The 17,669-nt window shown below is 43.7% G+C and overlaps 1 protein-coding gene across 1 annotated transcript; it reads left to right on the plus strand.

The window, feature by feature from the left end:
- The first annotated feature begins 7,862 nt into the window (after window positions 1–7,862).
- ARRDC4 (arrestin domain containing 4) lies at window positions 7,863–16,946 on the plus strand. Its single transcript, XM_065642073.1, has 8 exons — window positions 7,863–8,248; window positions 9,458–9,524; window positions 9,799–9,946; window positions 11,757–11,859; window positions 12,548–12,804; window positions 13,373–13,535; window positions 14,063–14,217; window positions 14,336–16,946. Exons 1-8 carry the CDS (start codon window positions 7,918–7,920, stop codon window positions 14,390–14,392), a joined length of 1,281 nt encoding a protein of 426 aa, XP_065498145.1. The 5' UTR covers window positions 7,863–7,917; the 3' UTR covers window positions 14,393–16,946.
- Window positions 16,947–17,669: the final 723 nt, after the last annotated feature.

Raw genomic sequence — 17,669 nt, forward strand, 5'->3', positions numbered from 1 at the left:
ATGATTGACGTGGTCTTGTCATTATCATTGAAAATAATCTTCTGGTGTGTTATAATGACAAGAAGATGTGTGACGTTGTTCTGATACAAGAAAAGACTGTGTACATTCATTGATCCAAAGAATTCTAATTCATCCCATAGAGGAAGATAAGAATCACAACAGCAGACAGTTAAAAGTCCATCTAACCTGGTATCCTGGCTCTGACAATGCCTAATACTTCATATTTCAGAATAAAGCATCCAAATAGGAGCTACATTGTGAGCACTTCTAAAAATGAACAGTATTAATAGTGTTCTTATCTCCTGTGCTTTTCACAGCTAGCTGGCCATTATTGCCTTCCACAAGAAGTTACCGTAGCAAGCGAGTTTTATATGTGTTCTCTTGTTCTTTTATAGATATGTATTTATGCATACATGTATATATGCATGCCTATAACACACAGATAATACATACCCATGCAGCAAATTATAGGGAGTCCTAACCTTTTCTTACATTTAAGAATAATTTGTGTAGTTTATTTTAAAAGGAAATACAGCCTTAACTGGCTATTGCCAGCCCAGCTTTTTAATTTCTGTTTTCATCACAGCCTGAACTGGTTACCCACAAATTTCTTCAAGACATGTTTAAATATTTTTAAATGTGGTTAACCCAACTAATGGTTTTTAAAAGCCACCAGTTTAAATACAGATTCCTAGGTTTGGGAAAATGTGCCTAATAATATGAGGCGTAAAAGATTCCAATTCTTCAGCTTATCAAATGAAAGGTTTGGGAGGGTGATAACTCTTGACAGATATCTAGAAAAAAATCAGTCATATGATTTGACCTCATACAAAGTAGCAAAACAATTACTTATTATTTAGAAACTAATAATTTCTGCCTTGAATTAAGACACTATTTCCTTGCAGAAGGATGAATAAAAACCAGAGTTGACTAGAAAGAGTTAATGGTGTTGCCATGTCCTGGCACCTCTCTGGCGAGATTCAGTATCTTTCTAGGATGTGTGGTCTGATCCAGTGTTTGTTGGGCCTGTTGCTCATACGCACATGAAGGGGGAGGAAGATGCGACTCAAAACGTCCTGGTCTCCCCACGGCCTGTGAAATTATTTGCAAATGGGACATATTCATAAAAGGTGCAGCTCTACCCTAAGACAATAATTATAATCAGATTTCATGCTTTGCAGCATCAGCTGGTTACCGGTAAATGTAAGAGGATTTTTCCCCCTAGGTTTGTTAGTCAGCATCCATCGCTGGGGGTGTTCAACCTCCCTCCAAAACACCGGAGGCAGGAGCACGATGTCCTCTCTTGGACACCAAGAATGTCCTTGGTTGACATGATGATATGACTTGCTTACAGGTCCAAGGTTATTCTGGTCACCAGATTTTAGGGAAAGGTTGTTAAGGAGCTGGGTTATTTTAGGGTAGGCACTGCCATTATATATGATGACTGAAATATTGGCTCGGCCTTTAAGCTTGAGCAAAAAAAAACCAAGGAAAACTCGGTAGCTTGTGATATAGGCTAAGCCTGACCAGATGGACTTAACTCTGGGCAGATCCTATGAAACTCCAAACCTTCCTTCAGTGTTATGAGGAAAGAGGTTCCACGTCTTGGAGCAAGTTCTGCTACTCCAGGCATAGGAGGCTGAGTATCTGAAGGCATCTGTGCAACTTCCCAACATCATCCTTTCCCTTATAACATCCGAAAATCTGATATGAAGCATAAATCCTTTTTAAAAACAGGATCATACTGTGTCTTGTAGTGCAAATGATGCTGAAATAGCAACAAAAGCCAAATAGCAGTGTTCTAAGTTAAAGTCCGCATTCCCATTGGCAGAGCTCGACTGCAACCCCAGGCTGCTTGTGTCCTGCCCATCACCACGTTCCCTCAGGCTGCTGACTCTACTTTCCATCCATTGTAGCTCTTGCTCCACATTCCCTTTTGGCATAAAGCATTCCATTATCTCCATTTTCTGCTGAAGTAATACCTTTACTAAGCCTGGGCAGCAACAGCAGCCATCAGAAATGGTGTTGCAGAAAAACCCCAAAAACCAACCAACCAACCAACACCTGCTTCACATGGAGCACTTCTCCATCTGTTAACCGCTCTGTTGCTGGAGCATGCCCAGAGCACACAACGTGAGGGTGACTTCTTCAACCAGATGCTGACCAGCAAATAGCGCACTTGGAACTACCTATAATTATTTTGAATACGCCATCTGTGTTTTCTCAGAGATACGATCCCACGCCATTGCTTGGTGTGAACTGGTAAGGCTGAGGAGTCACCACAAGGCATAAATTCCTGTTTATGGGAATGCTCTAGTTCAGATCCAGGCATGAACTTCCCTTCAGCCTGAGGTTTTCTGGTAAGAGATTTGGGTTCATCTCAAGTACAAACTTTTCTAGTTTAAATTAAAAAAGGCACTTTACAAAGCCCTCAAAATCCTCAAATTACAGCCCATGGTAGGAACCAGCTAAAGCAGCACATAACTAAGAACCCAAATAAGTCTGTTAATTCCCCTTTCCCTTTCTGGCTATTCATTCCCTTGAGCTGGAACACCAAACCACGATCCACACATGAATAATGCAGCTGCTGTTTCAGACTTGATTCAACAGCAGAAATCTGTATCCTCCCTCTTTGTCAGATATTTACAGGAATATTTCTGACCACCGTGCTTTGAAGTCAGAGTCACTAAAATGTAGAGGGGTACACATCACAATTGTAGGAAGCTCTTTCTCCAGAGGAGCACTTCCAGAAGGCCACTTTAATTGTGCAGATGCCGCTAACCTCAATAAATCTTTCTGTCCTCAGGGGACACCGGGATGAAGGGATGTTCTAACCACATCCATTTTTCTCTACTCAGGTTCCTTGCAAAGCCTGTAGGAGCTGTAAACAGCCAAAGCCTCCCTGATGCAGTCCTCTGCTGCCCAGCTTAGTGCTGGATTTAGATCACTTTTATCTAAGGGAACAAGCCATAACAGAACCTGCCATTTGATTCACTAGAGAAATATGTAAGCGAACAACAGGTCACTCACATGTTTTCTTTACCACTGCATGAAACAACACGATGGTCCATCACGTGCTGGGATGCAATCCCCGTGTGTTGGGCTGGGAACTGGTATGGGGGCCCTTGCCCTGTGGGCAGGTTTGCTGCTGCCACCTCAGGAGACTGTTCGTCTGGAGGGGAGGGGGCAGGTCCTGACACTGTGCTGCCATGGACAGTGGAAAGGATCCTTCGCAGTTTGCACCACAACTCTTGCCTCTGATCCAGGGATGAGATGCGCCTCTCCCACCCCTTGGAAGGTACAGACAAGGGAGGAGGCCGCTGTACGAACCACTTTGGTTCTCAGTCATCAGCCTCACACAACCTGCTTTGCCCCTGTTTTGCCCCAGATTTCCTACATCACCAGCCCTACTGTCATTTGTGACCTTCCATTTCCAGACACAACCTTGCATTAAGGTCGGTCCTTTGGCCTTCAAGACAATTGCGCTTTGTCTGACGGGCTGTGAAAAAACACTTGCCAAGATCAAATGCCCACCTTGAGATTCCCAGGCCAGTACCTCAGTATTTGCTTTTCTCAATGTACCACATATGGCGCAATTCTTAAAAATATGCTCGCTGGTGTTTTACACATTGGCAGTGGTGACATATCAGACTAGCTGGGCACTGCATTTGCAGCAGCATTTGGAAAAGCATCTCTGGTTCCTTGCAACTCCTATCAGTACATGTCACTTAATTGTCTAAGAAAAATTTGGCTGACCTTTCCATTATCAGTAATAGAATAAAAGCAATAAAAGACTACATGTGACAACGTCACCAATACCGATTTGTCACCTTCTTGTGCTGATTGGGAGCACCGGGGAGAATTCACGTTCCACTCCAGGGCTGCACTTTTGGCACAGCGCTGATAAAGGAACTTGCTGGTAAAAGGCCAGGAACTAGGGAAAGGAATTGTCTCCCATCCCTCCCTGTCCTGACTCCACAAACAAACCCAGAAGGGGGATTTCTGAATATCTGGCTAACAGGCGGCACATTCTGAGGGCTTTTGTGGAAATTCAGAGTCCATAATATCTGTTTTCAGGGGTAAACATTGTTCTCGCCCAGCTGCTTTCTAACATCTGTCAGACCTGCTGAGATAGTCGAAACTATTTGCAGATAAAAGGACGAGGTGCATGGGCAAATTCTCCCCACCATGCAGAAAGAATGTCAGTAAGGAGTTTACACACTTCACCGCCTTTGTGAAACCTTCATTCAAGCAGAGTACATTTCATGGCTCTTCCACTGAACTCAACTGCAGCTCAGTCACTGTTTTCTTGTCTGTTGGGTTTGGTAGTAGGTAAGACACTTGAACGGATGTTATGATACAGCAATCTCAAATAAGAAATCCACCGTTTCAAACTAGCTGTTAGCGGCTCTCATAAACACTTCTCAAAGTCCTCCTCCAGTAGCAGAAATAGCTGTTCCCTCTCTAAACTGTCAGGCTATCGATTGAGATCAGGAAGGATTAGTTAGCAAACTCCTGACACCGGTGCCCGACTCCCAATTAAGAGCTCTGTCTCAGTTCCCTTCCAGCAGGAAGAGAACAGCAAATACTCATCAAGTTTTTCACTTCCTTCCCACTCACAGCTTGGATCCCTGAAAAATACAGACCTACAGAGGTCACAGCTGCTAAGACCACTTCTTAGCCTGTATCTTCCACAAAAATAGTTATGTATATATCAGGAATCCTTCCATGTGTGGAAACCTGGAAGCTATACGATACTTGCAAAAACTGTTCTAGCAGGTTCAAGCCCTGACAGCCTATTATCAATATGTGCACTGAAATGAGTTTAAAATAATTATTACATCTGGAGACTTACACTGTCAGATCCATCTGACTTCAGTGACCTGACCACAGCCGTCATTTCCAAATTAACCAGCAGAGAGAGGATATTACCAGCTGCTGTACGAAGATGTTCTCCTAGTTCCTGCACCTTCGAGATACGTCTGTGATTATTGCTAGTTCTGTTCACAGCTTTGTGGATATTTTCAAATGTGACCTTTCTTTATTATTTACTCTTACAGGCTAACTTGTGCATTAATTAACTCGCTCAGGCAGCTCTTTCTTACATAATCCTTAATAAAGTGGCAAAATATGTGAAATGAAAATATAATCATGCATGTCAATATATCTCTTGCTCTTTCACACACACACACCCCGCACAGAAATATCCAGTCACACACATGCACCCACACTGTCTGAGTGTTCCTCTTCTGTTCCTTCCTCCTGGTTTATCAGAGACTACAATAGTGGTGTGGTGGTTTCCACCATTCATGCTGCAACTTCACTGCGTTGGTCACTTAAAATGTCTCATGAACACGAAAACATTCTCAAAATGGGTGGATGAGAAAACCAACCACCCTGTGGTAATTTCAACAAATTCTGGTCTTGGAATTTTGCTGAAATAAGAAGTACATTAAAGGGCAAACAAACACCTGCAACAAGTATCATCTGACTGCAACAGACCATTCCTATTAATTGTGTCCTTTATGGACTAACTGTTCAACTTATTCGAGTCGCTTAACTTTCACTAATTCTGTATAATGTTCTGTTTTATATGCAATTGTCCATGTTATTCATTTCCCTATCTAGCTCATTTGCATTTGCAAAGAATAAATGGGAGGCAACGTTTGAACTGTCTCGCAATATCCAGAAGAGAATTAATTACTTTCACACAGGAAAAAAAGGGAGATGTGGGATTTTTTTCTTTTTGTCTGTATGTACCATACTTCCAAAAACAGTTGCAAGAAATTGCACACACACATTGTACTTAAGCAAATTTGGCAAATAGGCAAATATTCAATATGCACAGCCAGGCATATTCTGTTTGCTGGCTATAAAACCTGATATCTGCCAGCATAAAACCTGGATATAAGGGAAAAAATATGCAAAACTAGACATTCAAGTTGTATTAGTTCGATTGAGCTAAAAAATAACGAAGACAGCATGATTTTATACACTCCAATACCCAACTATAATGCAACATTTGCAGTTTCTATGAACATCATTCGAAAATGCACAAAGGGAGAACAATATCCAAAAAATATTTAAATACTCAAATGACCATCACAGCATTATTTTCTTTAGTTACGTAATTCTTCATTCTGAGCCAGGGAACCCATGGCCAAGGGCCCAAATGAAGCTTTTTATTCCATCCCATCTGTAAACCACATTACTTTTGCCCATGTTATTATTCATTAACACAGAGGTGTGCATTACCTTGTAGCCAACAAAAGGTGCTCAAAAGACCTACCCTGTTCTAGCAAGGACAAGTTCTTCATCACAGAAGTAACTGTAAATATGAACCTACGTTTCACAGGACAAGATATCACAAAGGTATTCCAGGGATTATGAGGAAGCCTGACGTTGCCTGTCAGTTATTTAAAAGCCAAAGCTCTGAGTCTGGAAGACATTTTTTGCTAATTTCGGTAATTACCTGAGTCAGCTGGGAAACACCAGGCTGCCAGAGAGATGGAGGAATGCAGGAAGATGCAGCTGTCAGAAGCTTCAAGCAGGCAGGTGACTCGGGCTGGGAAATGACTCCTCCATTCCCAATGGAAATGCCGGCTGATCACTCCTCGTACACACCTTCGGGAAGATATACGGCTGACAACTCGGGCAATCATAAAACATGACACTTCCTTCAATAAAATTGATTTTAGTAGCTGTCTGGTATTTGCAAAGCATTTTGTTTTGTAACGCACGTTGGGCTGGCTGTGGGTTGGATCCAGGGCACGGAGCTACGACAGCCTCACTGCTGTTGGGCTGCTAGGTCTGGCCGTGCTCATCTATCAACACAGACACATCTTCCAGTCTTCATGTGAGTTCTGGGAGTTCTCCTAAGCTCGTACTTCTAAAAGTTGGAAAAAACAGCAAACCTTGCGTTTACGCTAGTGGATACATCTTCCAAGTATTATCTACAGAACATTCATATGGAAAGGCTGACGCCCCACTGCTCACTCACATGGCTCCATGCAGCCATTTAGTTACAGAACAGGGATCTGTAGACACTTGAACCAGAGCATTTCTTAGTTTACGAAATGCAGGAAAGGCCAGTGCCCGCGTGGCCAGCGCGGTCCCGGGCAGCCCGGGGAGGGCAGGTACAGGCCAGCCCCTTCGCTCCCCTCACCCGCGGCACGAGGAGCTCAGGGGGGCGGCGGGGACCTCCTGGACTAACCCCATCACCGCATCGTTTTGCCCTCTCCACCGCTCCCGGCCAGGCCGGCTGTCGGCGGGGAGAAGCCGACACCGACCGCAACACAGTGCCCGGCCCGGCGCTGGTTCCCTCAGCCGCCATGACAGGGAGCGAGGCCCACCGCGGCCCCGCGCCTCCCCACAGCATGAGGCCCACCCTCTGCACGGCCAGGGCAGCCAGCACGGCCTGGCGGTGGGACGGCGAAGGCCAGGACCCCACCGGGCCGGCCCGGGGGTGACGGGTGACGGGTGACGGGTGAGCGTCGCCCCCCGCTGCCCCCCGGCCCCGCGCTCCCCACAGCCTCGCGCCGCCCCCGCCCCGCCCCTTCCCTGCCTGTTTATCCACAGGCTGTGCACGTGGAAGCCGCGCCGCGCCATTGGCTCTCTCGGCAGGGAGCTGCAGCCGTCCTGCCAATCGGGGCGCTGTCCACGCGCCGACGCCCGCACCCGATTGGCTCCGCCGCTCTGATCACGCAGCGTGACGCAAGCGGCGTGTGCTCCCGCCGAGGAACCAATGAGGAGGGGGCCCAGGGGCTGCCCGCGGCGAATAGTAGGGCGAGGAGCTGCGGAGCGGCCAATGAGGAGCGGGCCGGGGCGGGACTTTCCGCTGCGGGCTCTGGCGGAGACGGGCGGGTTTTAAAGCAACCGTCGACGGCGGCCGCAGGCTTCCCCCGCAGCCGGGGAGCGATGGCGGCGGCCGGGCCGGGCCTGGGCCCCGGGGCCGGCGGGACGGTGAAGACGCTGGCCCTGGTGCTGGAGGACGAGGCCCGGCGCGGCGGCTACTGCAGCGGGGACACGGTGTCCGGCCAGGTGCTGCTGGAGCTGGCGGGCCCGCTGCCGCTCCGCGGGCTGCGCCTGGAGGCTGCGGGCCGGGCCCGCGTCGCTTGGAGCGAGAGCTCGGGAGCTGTCCCCGGGGCTGGAACCTGGGGGGTGGCGGCGAGAGCGCCGGGGCCGCGGCGGGAGGCGGAGGTGCGGTACCTGGACATCCGGCAGAGCCTCCTGCGGGACCCGCCCGAAGGTGAGGGGCGGCCGGGGGGGGGGGGTGCGGGGGCGGGTCGCGGCTCCCCGGGGGAGGTTTCCTGACGGGAGGTTTCCCGGGCGGCCGCAGCCACTGCGGGGGTGGGACCGGGGGCACTGGCGCCTCCTCCGCGGTGGAAGGCGGCGGGGTCGCGCTCCGGAGCCGACCCCCCCGCCCTGCTCCCCGGGGGCGGCGGACGGGCCCCGGGCAGCCGCCGCGGGAAGGCGCCCACGGCAGCTCTGCCCAGAGAGGCTGCGGGTGAAACCCCCTCCGAGGAGAAACCCGCGTCGGCCCTGGGTGCCGGGGAAGGGCGTGAGGCCGGGGTGGGGGCCCGGCCAACGGGGACAGCGCTCCCGCACGGGGTCCGCGGGCAGTGTGTGCCCAGGGCAGGCTGCACCTTCATCGCTCCATCCTTTGTGCGAACGGCTGAAAAACGCGGAAGACAGTCCGCAGCTCCTCCATCCCTACACCCCGTGCTGGGTTTTTCGCGGAAGCTGGCTCTTCTGCGAATGACATCGGGCACCGGAGCGTTGGTTGTGCTCTGTAAGCAGCGTCTGCGAAGCTGCCCGGGGAGCAGCCGCGAAGCCGCCGGGCTCCTCCTGCCGTGGCTGGAGGACTCTCGGTGTCGCAAAGGTCTCCGGCTGGCAGTTGTGTCACTCGGGCGCTGCAGCACTATGGCAGCGTTGAAAAGGCGAAATGGCATTTCGTTCTGTAAGGGTGAAACGCATCTCAGGTTTATCTGTAGGAAAGGTAAACATAGGCCTTTAAAAATTGTACTACAGTAGGTCCTCTGTGGATATACAAAGATTACATATGTTAGTAATATTTCCTAACGCTGACCTTAAATTACAGCATTTTAGCACAAAAGTTAGTTTAATTGTTAATTGGAAAAGTAGATCAATTGCTGACCTGTTAAAAAGGAAAATAAACTTTATGCTTTCCAGAAGCCATTTTGGATGAGAAATTGGCCAGAGTCCTGAACTGAAACTCAAGGTCTCCATGTTTCCTTGATTTTTTTTTTTTCATTGAAATCGCATCACAGCATGAATAAAAGCATGGGCTCCAATCCAGAACCCACTGGGATCAATAAAAACTTCTCCTAGTCCCTTGCATCTGGGTATTTTTATACATAAATAATTTATAAAAGCATCTCCTTTGTTCTTCTATATATGGAATAACTAAAACATACTATTCATTTGTATCCCACAGGTGAGGAAAGCTTAATCCTTCTAGATGGAAGACATGAATTTCCATTCAGCTTTCAACTCCCTCAAGAGTAAGTTAAATAATCCAACCTGAAGGGATTGTGCTGGACACTGCTTGTTGTGCAACACTAACGTAATGTGTTTTTTTAATATCAAACTGATAGGTCAGCTTTATATGTTTGTCTTAATCAACCACCACATAGATGTGCTTTGTTTGTTTCAGTTTCCCTTAAGGCCCTGAAAGCACAAGCTGTAAATTGGGAAACATGTATGTACGCAGGAAATGTTCATGTTTGGAACTGAATTATAAACTTATGGGAATGCTGTTCTGACTGCTTGTTTCAGGCCCTTGGTGACCTCTTTTGCTGGGAAGTACGGCAGTATTCAGTACTACGTGAAAGCAATTCTGGAGAGGCCTGCAGCACCTGATCAGAGCGTACAGACAGAGCTCCAGGTCATTAGCCATATCGATGTCAGCTCCCCAGCTTTATTGGTAAGAGGGTCCTTCGCTCCTCTTCCACCCCCCTTTAAAGCCAGCTGCAAAAAAATCATTTCCAAGCAGCATTCACATCCAGCCATAACCATTTCCATGTTATTCTGGAGTGTCATTTTCTGACTTCTGAAAGCATATAAGCTCCCTAAGCTCTTCTCTATAAATAGATGATCTTAGGTTGTGTGAATAGCAAACAGAGTGGCTTTTTTTAATACCATTGATTACGTCCCTGCTGGCAGACGTGCTCTTGCCAAAAAGTTATGCAGGCTTCAGATGCATAAATAAGGCTTAATAATAATAATGCACGAGCATGAAGTAGTTACTCTTACCAGAGCAACTACATTCACAGGGCTGCAGTGTCCTAAACTCTACAATAATAGTAGGTTGAGGAACAGTAATTAGAGAAGAGTATTAATCATGCCCAGCCTGTCATTTATGCTATGCCCATTATGTTACATATCCTTCCATTTTGCATGTCGTTTTCTAACATTAAGTATGTGCATGCAGCTGCTTCAGAGATCTTTTCAGTTATTTCCTTATGACAGATTTGGCCACATTAAAGCATTGAGTTTCTAATAATCGCTAGAGATACTGTAGAGTAATAAGAAAGATCAGGCATTAAGTAATGAGAAAATAGGCAAGATGGAAGCTAATGAGCTGGATTCTTTTATCTCAACCCATATTATGAAAATAATATAAAATTATACCTTGCACTTTCATGATAGCAACTGCATCTAAATGGTTATTCATTTAAATACAAATGAGTAATTTCTATTTTAGTTAAAATGCTAGGATAATTTTAACATTTCATCATGATGTGAACATGTGAAGAGATGTTTTGAGCAGGATTTTTTTCTCTTTACATGCTTACAGTTTTATCTTTCTCTCTGGAGAGAACTTAGAGAAGTATTTTGGTGGTGAAATCTGTAAGGAGAATACAGTCGTTATATTTGACAGTGTACGTTAGGAGTATGAAGGCAGCATATCCAGATATTGCAAGGACTGTAGGTTATTGCAGAGGAGAGGGCTGTGGGGCACATAAAGCAGGCAGTGCCCGTCTTAAGAGATTCCAAGGCTACCACCAAAACAGTGCAAAACACCACAAATTTTACACCTCATACTGACTGGGCACTAGTGCCCAGTAAATCGTTTCTGTAGCTTGAGTCCTGCCTTGGACCCTTGACATGTACTTGTATCTTGTAAGTTTATTCTAATGAAAATTTTACAGACACTGTAAATGTCATCTAATATGACCCACCTCCATGAATAATTAAGATGCTTTTTGTCATGAGCCTAATTTTTTGGGGGGCTGTGTGTGGCTTGCAAGTTATGAAGATGCATCACCTTAGCCCAGTCTATACATTTGTCCTTTCTTATGAAGGACACAAAGGTAAAAACACTTTACCTGCTTATATATTAGTTGCTTGCAGGTAAAATTCTACATTCTTCCGTGTTGAGGAACATGGGCACAAACACTGCAGTACTCCACTAGCCCTTTAAAATATCACACCTATAAAATTTGCTCAGTCAATCTTTTTGAAGACAGATTACGTTCAAATGCACTTTGATTTCTGTGTTACCTGGTTGATACAGTCTAAATGCAGATGGGAATTTCAAACCAGCCGTATGTTCAGACAGCCAAACCTTGGTGCGTTTTACATGGTGGCAAAACTCCAGTTGCGTTGAGCAGTACAGTGGTTCAAATCACATGGATTTTAGAGATAGATTGCAATGACTGATATGCATAACATTAAACTGCAAGTGATCGATAGCTTTATGCCATAAAATGAAAAATACTTATATTTTATAGACACCTGTTCTAAGAAGTCAGGAGAAGATGGTTGGCTGTTGGTTTTTCACCTCTGGGCCAGTGTCTCTCAGTGCCAAAATTGAGAGGAAGGGATACTGTAATGGTAAGAGTAGTTACCTTCAAAATGTGAATATTAAACATCTAATAGGGCTTTTTTTTCCATCTCTCTGAAGCCAACACTTTATAGTTGACAGAATAGTTCTGTTTAGTAGGTAGTAAACTGAGATCTATATGAACTTGCTTCAACAAAAATCATCTTGCCTTGCCCCTCGCTCCCTCTGTGGGAGTAGAAATAGTCAGTAATCTTATGGAAAAGCCATAAACATTTGAGTGTAAATTACTTTTATTTGGGATAAAATACTTAATTGGGGATGTAATCAGGTTTTTATGTCCTGCTTCTGTAGGTTTACACTTCTTTAAGAATGAGCTTTAGCAGCTTCTTTGTCATCTTGATAACACTGCATACATTGAGGAAATAAAATACAACACTCCAGAATTCACTTAATGCTATATGAAAGGAAGACTGGTGCATAATTTACAAATAAAGCTTTTAGAGCTTGTTCATATTATGTTTAATGTTTCAAAATGAATTGCTGTTTATACATAAAATGTAGTAGGTGGCTATAATTTGCCTGGATGCCACTCTGCAAAAGGATAACTAGCTTGAGGAAACTAACAACTATTGTTCTCATAACACTGCAGATGATGTATGTGTTGCATAACATGCTTTGATACTCCCAGAGGAGAGCTGGTAAATACAAATTATTCATTGAACTTTTTCTGTCTTTAAGGGGAAGCCATACCCATCTATGCAGAAATTGAGAACTGCTCTTCTCGGTTGATTGTTCCAAAAGCTGCCATTTTCCAAACACAAACTTACCTGGCCAGTGGGAAGACAAAAACTTTCCGTCAGATGGTTGCCAATGTCCGAGGAAACCACATTGCCTCTGGGAGTACAGATACCTGGAACGGGAAGACTCTGAAAATCCCACCTGTATCCCCCTCTATACTTGACTGCTGTATTATTAGAGTAGAATATTCATTAGCTGTAAGTATGGATTTTTATTACAAATGTTACATACGCTTGAATACTGCATTGAGTTGGGAATAGAAGTTGTTTCTCCACTGAGCAACTCTTAAGATTTTGAATTTGGGAACAACAAAAAATATAAATAAATGTACTATACCATATAGGGACTGAAGATCATGGGGAGATTCTGAAAGGGAAAGATGGGAATCATGGGGAAAATGGAAAAATGTTTCTGAGGAAGAAGCAGCTTAGTTTTAGACCTGCGGAGGTTATCGGGGGAAAGTAGTTCAAGCTGAATGGGTTCTTTAAGTCATTCTTCGCTAAAATAGGAAGACAGGACTGAAAGTCAAGTGGGTAATTTTTGTGAACCTGTTTTGTATTTTTTCATGTCATTTAGAGACAAGGTACAGAAAGAAGGCAGTTGCTGACAGTAAGGGAAGCTGCCAGAGTATTAGCTAAATGTGTCTGGGATGAGAAAACTAATTTTTAAACAGTCTTCAGTATGGGGAGTAGGGCAGCTTCTGGGAGCAGCAATTCTATGGGGTCTCATGATGTTATTTTCTTCTACTTGGGTGTTGTCACGTAGGTGTATATCCATATTCCTGGTGCTAAGAAATTGATGATTGAAATGCCTCTGGTGATCGGCACAATTCCATGTATTGGATTTGCAAGCAGAAACTCCAGCATTACCAGCCAGTTTGGTATGGATATGAGTTGGCTGGCACTGACCATGCCAGAACACCCCGAAGGTAAATCCATATTGAACTCTTTATAACACAGCACAGTACTGGCGACAGCAGAAGGGTAGTGGTGCCAGGTTAAGGGCACCAGCAGCGATGTTAAAGTCTGACTGATGAGAAGGGAAGCACATAAATCTAAATCAAGATCCAAAAGGAGTGGTGAGGGCACCCTAACTCCAGCCTTTTTTATGTCTCGCTTTACCCCATCTGACTACTTTGAGCTGAACCTTGAAATAACTTCTGATAGCGGGAATTCTCCTTTGGAGGTAGACACCTTAAAGTTAATCATTACTAAATATATCTTGATACAGGTTGGATGCTAAAAGCATCCGTAGTGTTCCTGCTGAATCACCTAAGCTTACTAAAAACGTAATTCTAGTTAGAGTGTTTATGAATATAATGCATTTTCTACAATTTGACAATAGTACAATGTTTAATAAATTACAGTCTCCATGGGCTTGGATACTGTAATACATCTGTTGTCTTGCTGTGAGCAAATAGTTTGAAATTTGACTGTAGTACCTCTTGTGTTTCAGCACCACCAAATTACGCTGATGTAGTGTCTGAGGAAGAGTTCTCCAGACATGTTCCTGCTTATCCGCCACCAATTGACTGCGAGGAACAATTGTGTTGTCCTGTCTTTGCTTACATCCAAGAGTTCCGGTTTCAGCCTCCACCTCTTTATTCGGAGGTAAAAATATAAACAGCAGGTGGTGTTTTTATTGTCAGATGGAAGAAAAAAAAAAAAGCCACACTTAGAGAAATGGAAGAATGATAGGCAGTAATTGTTGCCTTTCTTCTCTCTGTAGATCGATCCACATCCAACTGAGGTAGAAGAAGTTCAGCCCGTTTCATTCATGCTCTGAAGAAGATTTGTAACGAGCATCATTGTGATGAATGTCTTAATCTTTCTGCTGCTTAAGCTGATAGTGCAGCTAAAAAAGAAACAGTTTTCTTCTTTGAAATGTAAGTTTGTGTACAGGAAAGGCAAAGGAGAATGGAGAGGGAGGTATGAGCACGTTTGATGATGGAAGAGAATCTGCTGGATTAGTCTGCACAGAGGATACTGCGGGAGCAGCTATGCTTGGGATACTTGAGAAGTACCCGAAAATAATGCTTTCTACAAAGTGGATATACTACATAAAGTACGAGGAGATGTAAGGATCTTCTGAAGAGAAAAGAATTTATATTTTGTTTGAAACACGCCGGAAGAAATTATGTCGATGTTGCGAACTTGCATAGTAGAACAGAATATGGGATAAGAAAACATTTCCAAAAGATTCCAGTGTTCAAGGGGCTTCAGTTTTGCACTGACCGCATCCAGGAAAGGAACACTACTAAAATGTAGAGTGAAGTCTTCACTCCAGCTTAACTTTGTATTTCATGAGAACCTGCCCTTCTAACTACTGCCAAGTGGTACTATTTCATCATTCATAATGGTTTAAAGACATCATGAATGACAGAATAGCTATTACGCAATATGAAGGCAACCATTTACTGAATGAAAGACACAAGTATGTAAAAGAAAATGGAACTTTGATAAGAGCTTATGCACTATGCTTTCTTTCAAGGGATTTCTTAAGGGAATTATTCTAGCCTCTTCTACTGTGAGTTCTTTTTCTGCATCTTAAGCCTATGGATAGCATGATAAGGAGAAGCATGGCAAGGGAGAAGCCTTTTGCCAGCAGCAGGTATACATAGCAAAATGGACTATACTTATTTATTCAGAAGCCTTTATAAGCCTACCTCTGTTTTGGATATTTACTTACGGTCAGAATTGAGACCAAAAAAAGTCTTGCTGAAGTTCCAAGTATACTTCGAGGTTCTAAAAGGGACCCTAAATGGTTTCTGTGGTTAGTGAATGAGATAGGAGGCATAGGGAGAGGTGTAAATATACCCAGAATAGACATAGCTTATAACTGAAGTGAAAGCAGACATCAGGGGAACAAAATCCTCTGGTAATGGCACAAAGCTTTGCATTACTCCTGCATTTTTGTCTAGAGATCTATTGTCAGAGGCTGCACTGGTCATTTGCTATCCATACTGTCTTTTGTTTGTGTGTTTCCTTGTTTGTTTTTGCTGTTTAATTTTGTTTTGGTGCAATATTTAAATGTCTTCTTCCTCAGGTCATTTAGAACAGTGAGAGTTTGTTGCTGCTAGAGTGAAGGCGCAGCATTTTCCTTGGCCCTTCTGCTGCCTTCATTAAAAGTAGAATGTTTGCTTCCTGCCAAGCATCAACTGGAATAAGTAAGCCGCCACCAACAGATCACTTAAAGAAGCAGAAACACAGAATTCTCAATATGCATGTTTACAGTTGAGTCTTGAAACTACAGGGGATTCTGAACTGCTAGAACTACTCCATATGTCTTACAGAAGGGTTTGGTGTTAAAACCCGGTGCTTCGTGTGGTAAAACATTGTACTTTCTTACAACTACAAGAATAGTAATTGAGTTTTCTTCATTTCATCGATAACTGCAGTTTAAAAAAGTTTAAATGGTTTTTTATGAAATCTGTCTTCATTTAAGAAGCAGGGATTTTTCTACAGGCATACACGGATATATATTTTTAGGCTTCTTTTGGTATGACTTCCTTACATTGTCTAATTTCTAGCACTTCACCTCAAGTTACTTTTACATGAGTGTAAAAGACATGGATTGAGATTGATGTTTCCAAACTGCAGTTATTTTTTTTTTTCATTTGCAACTCTTAAGTATTCTATAGCAAATGCAGCTTTAACCAAAATTTGAGTGCATGTTTTGGAAAAGACATTCTGAAAATTAGTATTTACCTTAAGTCTCAAAAAGTGTAGCTCTCATGCCTTTTTAATTTAAGTGATAGTGTGCCCGTACAATCAATGCAGGATTTCCGTTCACATCACCTGGAAAGGGAACAAGCATATTGTCCTTAAACAGATCCATTATAGTTACTTGAAAAGTAATATGGCTGTGTATTAACTTGCATGTTAATAATTCAGAATATTAGCTTACAGAACGTTAGGTGCTTTTTTGGACTGTAATACCTGATAGGTGATGTGTGCTACCTGGTATAAACATGGTCAAGCAAACAAGAGCATGAAGGGTAAAGATGTGCGCTTTTTTTTTTTCTAAAATCTTTGAGTTGTTTTTTATTATTTGCAGATAAACTGTGGCCTTAGATTGTTTGCTGCAAAAAAAAAAGACAACTAGAATGTGTTTCTTAGGAAGCACACATGGCCCCTTGAAGGAGGGGTGAAAACAAGATTAAATTCTGCTCTCTGACAGTGGGCTTAGTGCAGAAATTGATCCTTAAAATAATCACTGTTTGCACAATAATAAGTTCAATATGCAGGGGCTTTGTTTTGATAACTGTGAAACAGTTTAAAAGAGACTAAATTTAAAAAAAATGCTGTTTAACATACAGGAACATGATTGTATTTTGTACTAATGAATGAGCCCCATGGGTTCTTTGTTAATAAAAGCGTCAAACCTACGCAGTGCTGCTCATCTCTGGCTTGGGGTGTCTCAGACAAATGGCTGCAATGTCAAGAAATACCTGTGTTCCACCAACTTCAAACACATACAGATCTCCTAATTCTTTTCTGATCTGGGAACTTCATCTGTCACTGCTTTAGTTCCCTGAACTATCCATAACCAGGAATTGGAACAAATTTATCAAACATGGCCTGATCCCACCTATATTTAGTATGTAATATACAGAGTTAATTGTCTCTTACCCATAATGATTGAAGTGGCAGGATCTGTGCTCTAATTGGATTTCTTAACTCATGCATTAATCTTATGGGACATTTTACTGTGTTTCCTTTAGACAAGATTATCTTTACTGGGTAGTTTACTGATCTAAATACATCACAACGACCTTATAACCATTGTACAGCATGACTAAAACAGACAGAGTAGATGCTACCATGGGGAAACAGATGACAAATTGTGTTGAATTGTGTCTACCATATAACTTACCTAAGCTGTAAAAGAGACTATGAAATCCCTGCCAGGGTCCTGCCTCCCAAAGATTTGAGGAACAACAAACGGAACTGTTGGGTTCTTCCTGTGGCCACTTTTGAGGGAAGATGGGAAACCTCTCCTTGGAAAATCCAAGCGAAGCTGCTGCTCAGGTCATGGTGTTTGCTCAGGTCATGCTGTTCAA

This window comes from Caloenas nicobarica, chromosome 10 (assembly GCF_036013445.1).
Source record: "Caloenas nicobarica isolate bCalNic1 chromosome 10, bCalNic1.hap1, whole genome shotgun sequence".
In the NCBI taxonomy this organism is placed as follows: domain Eukaryota; kingdom Metazoa; phylum Chordata; class Aves; order Columbiformes; family Columbidae; genus Caloenas; species Caloenas nicobarica.

Excerpts from the sequence above, each read along its gene's own strand:
- ARRDC4 (XM_065642073.1), top strand. The coding sequence starts at position 7,918 with ATGGCGGCGGCCGGGCCGGGCCTGGGCCCCGGGGCCGGCGGGACGGTG. Across the intron at positions 8,249-9,457 it reads CCTGCGGGACCCGCCCGAAG|GTGAGGAAAGCTTAATCCTT; the intron begins GTGAGGGGCGGC and ends TGTATCCCACAG. Across the intron at positions 14,218-14,335 it reads CTCCACCTCTTTATTCGGAG|ATCGATCCACATCCAACTGA; the intron begins GTAAAAATATAA and ends TTCTCTCTGTAG.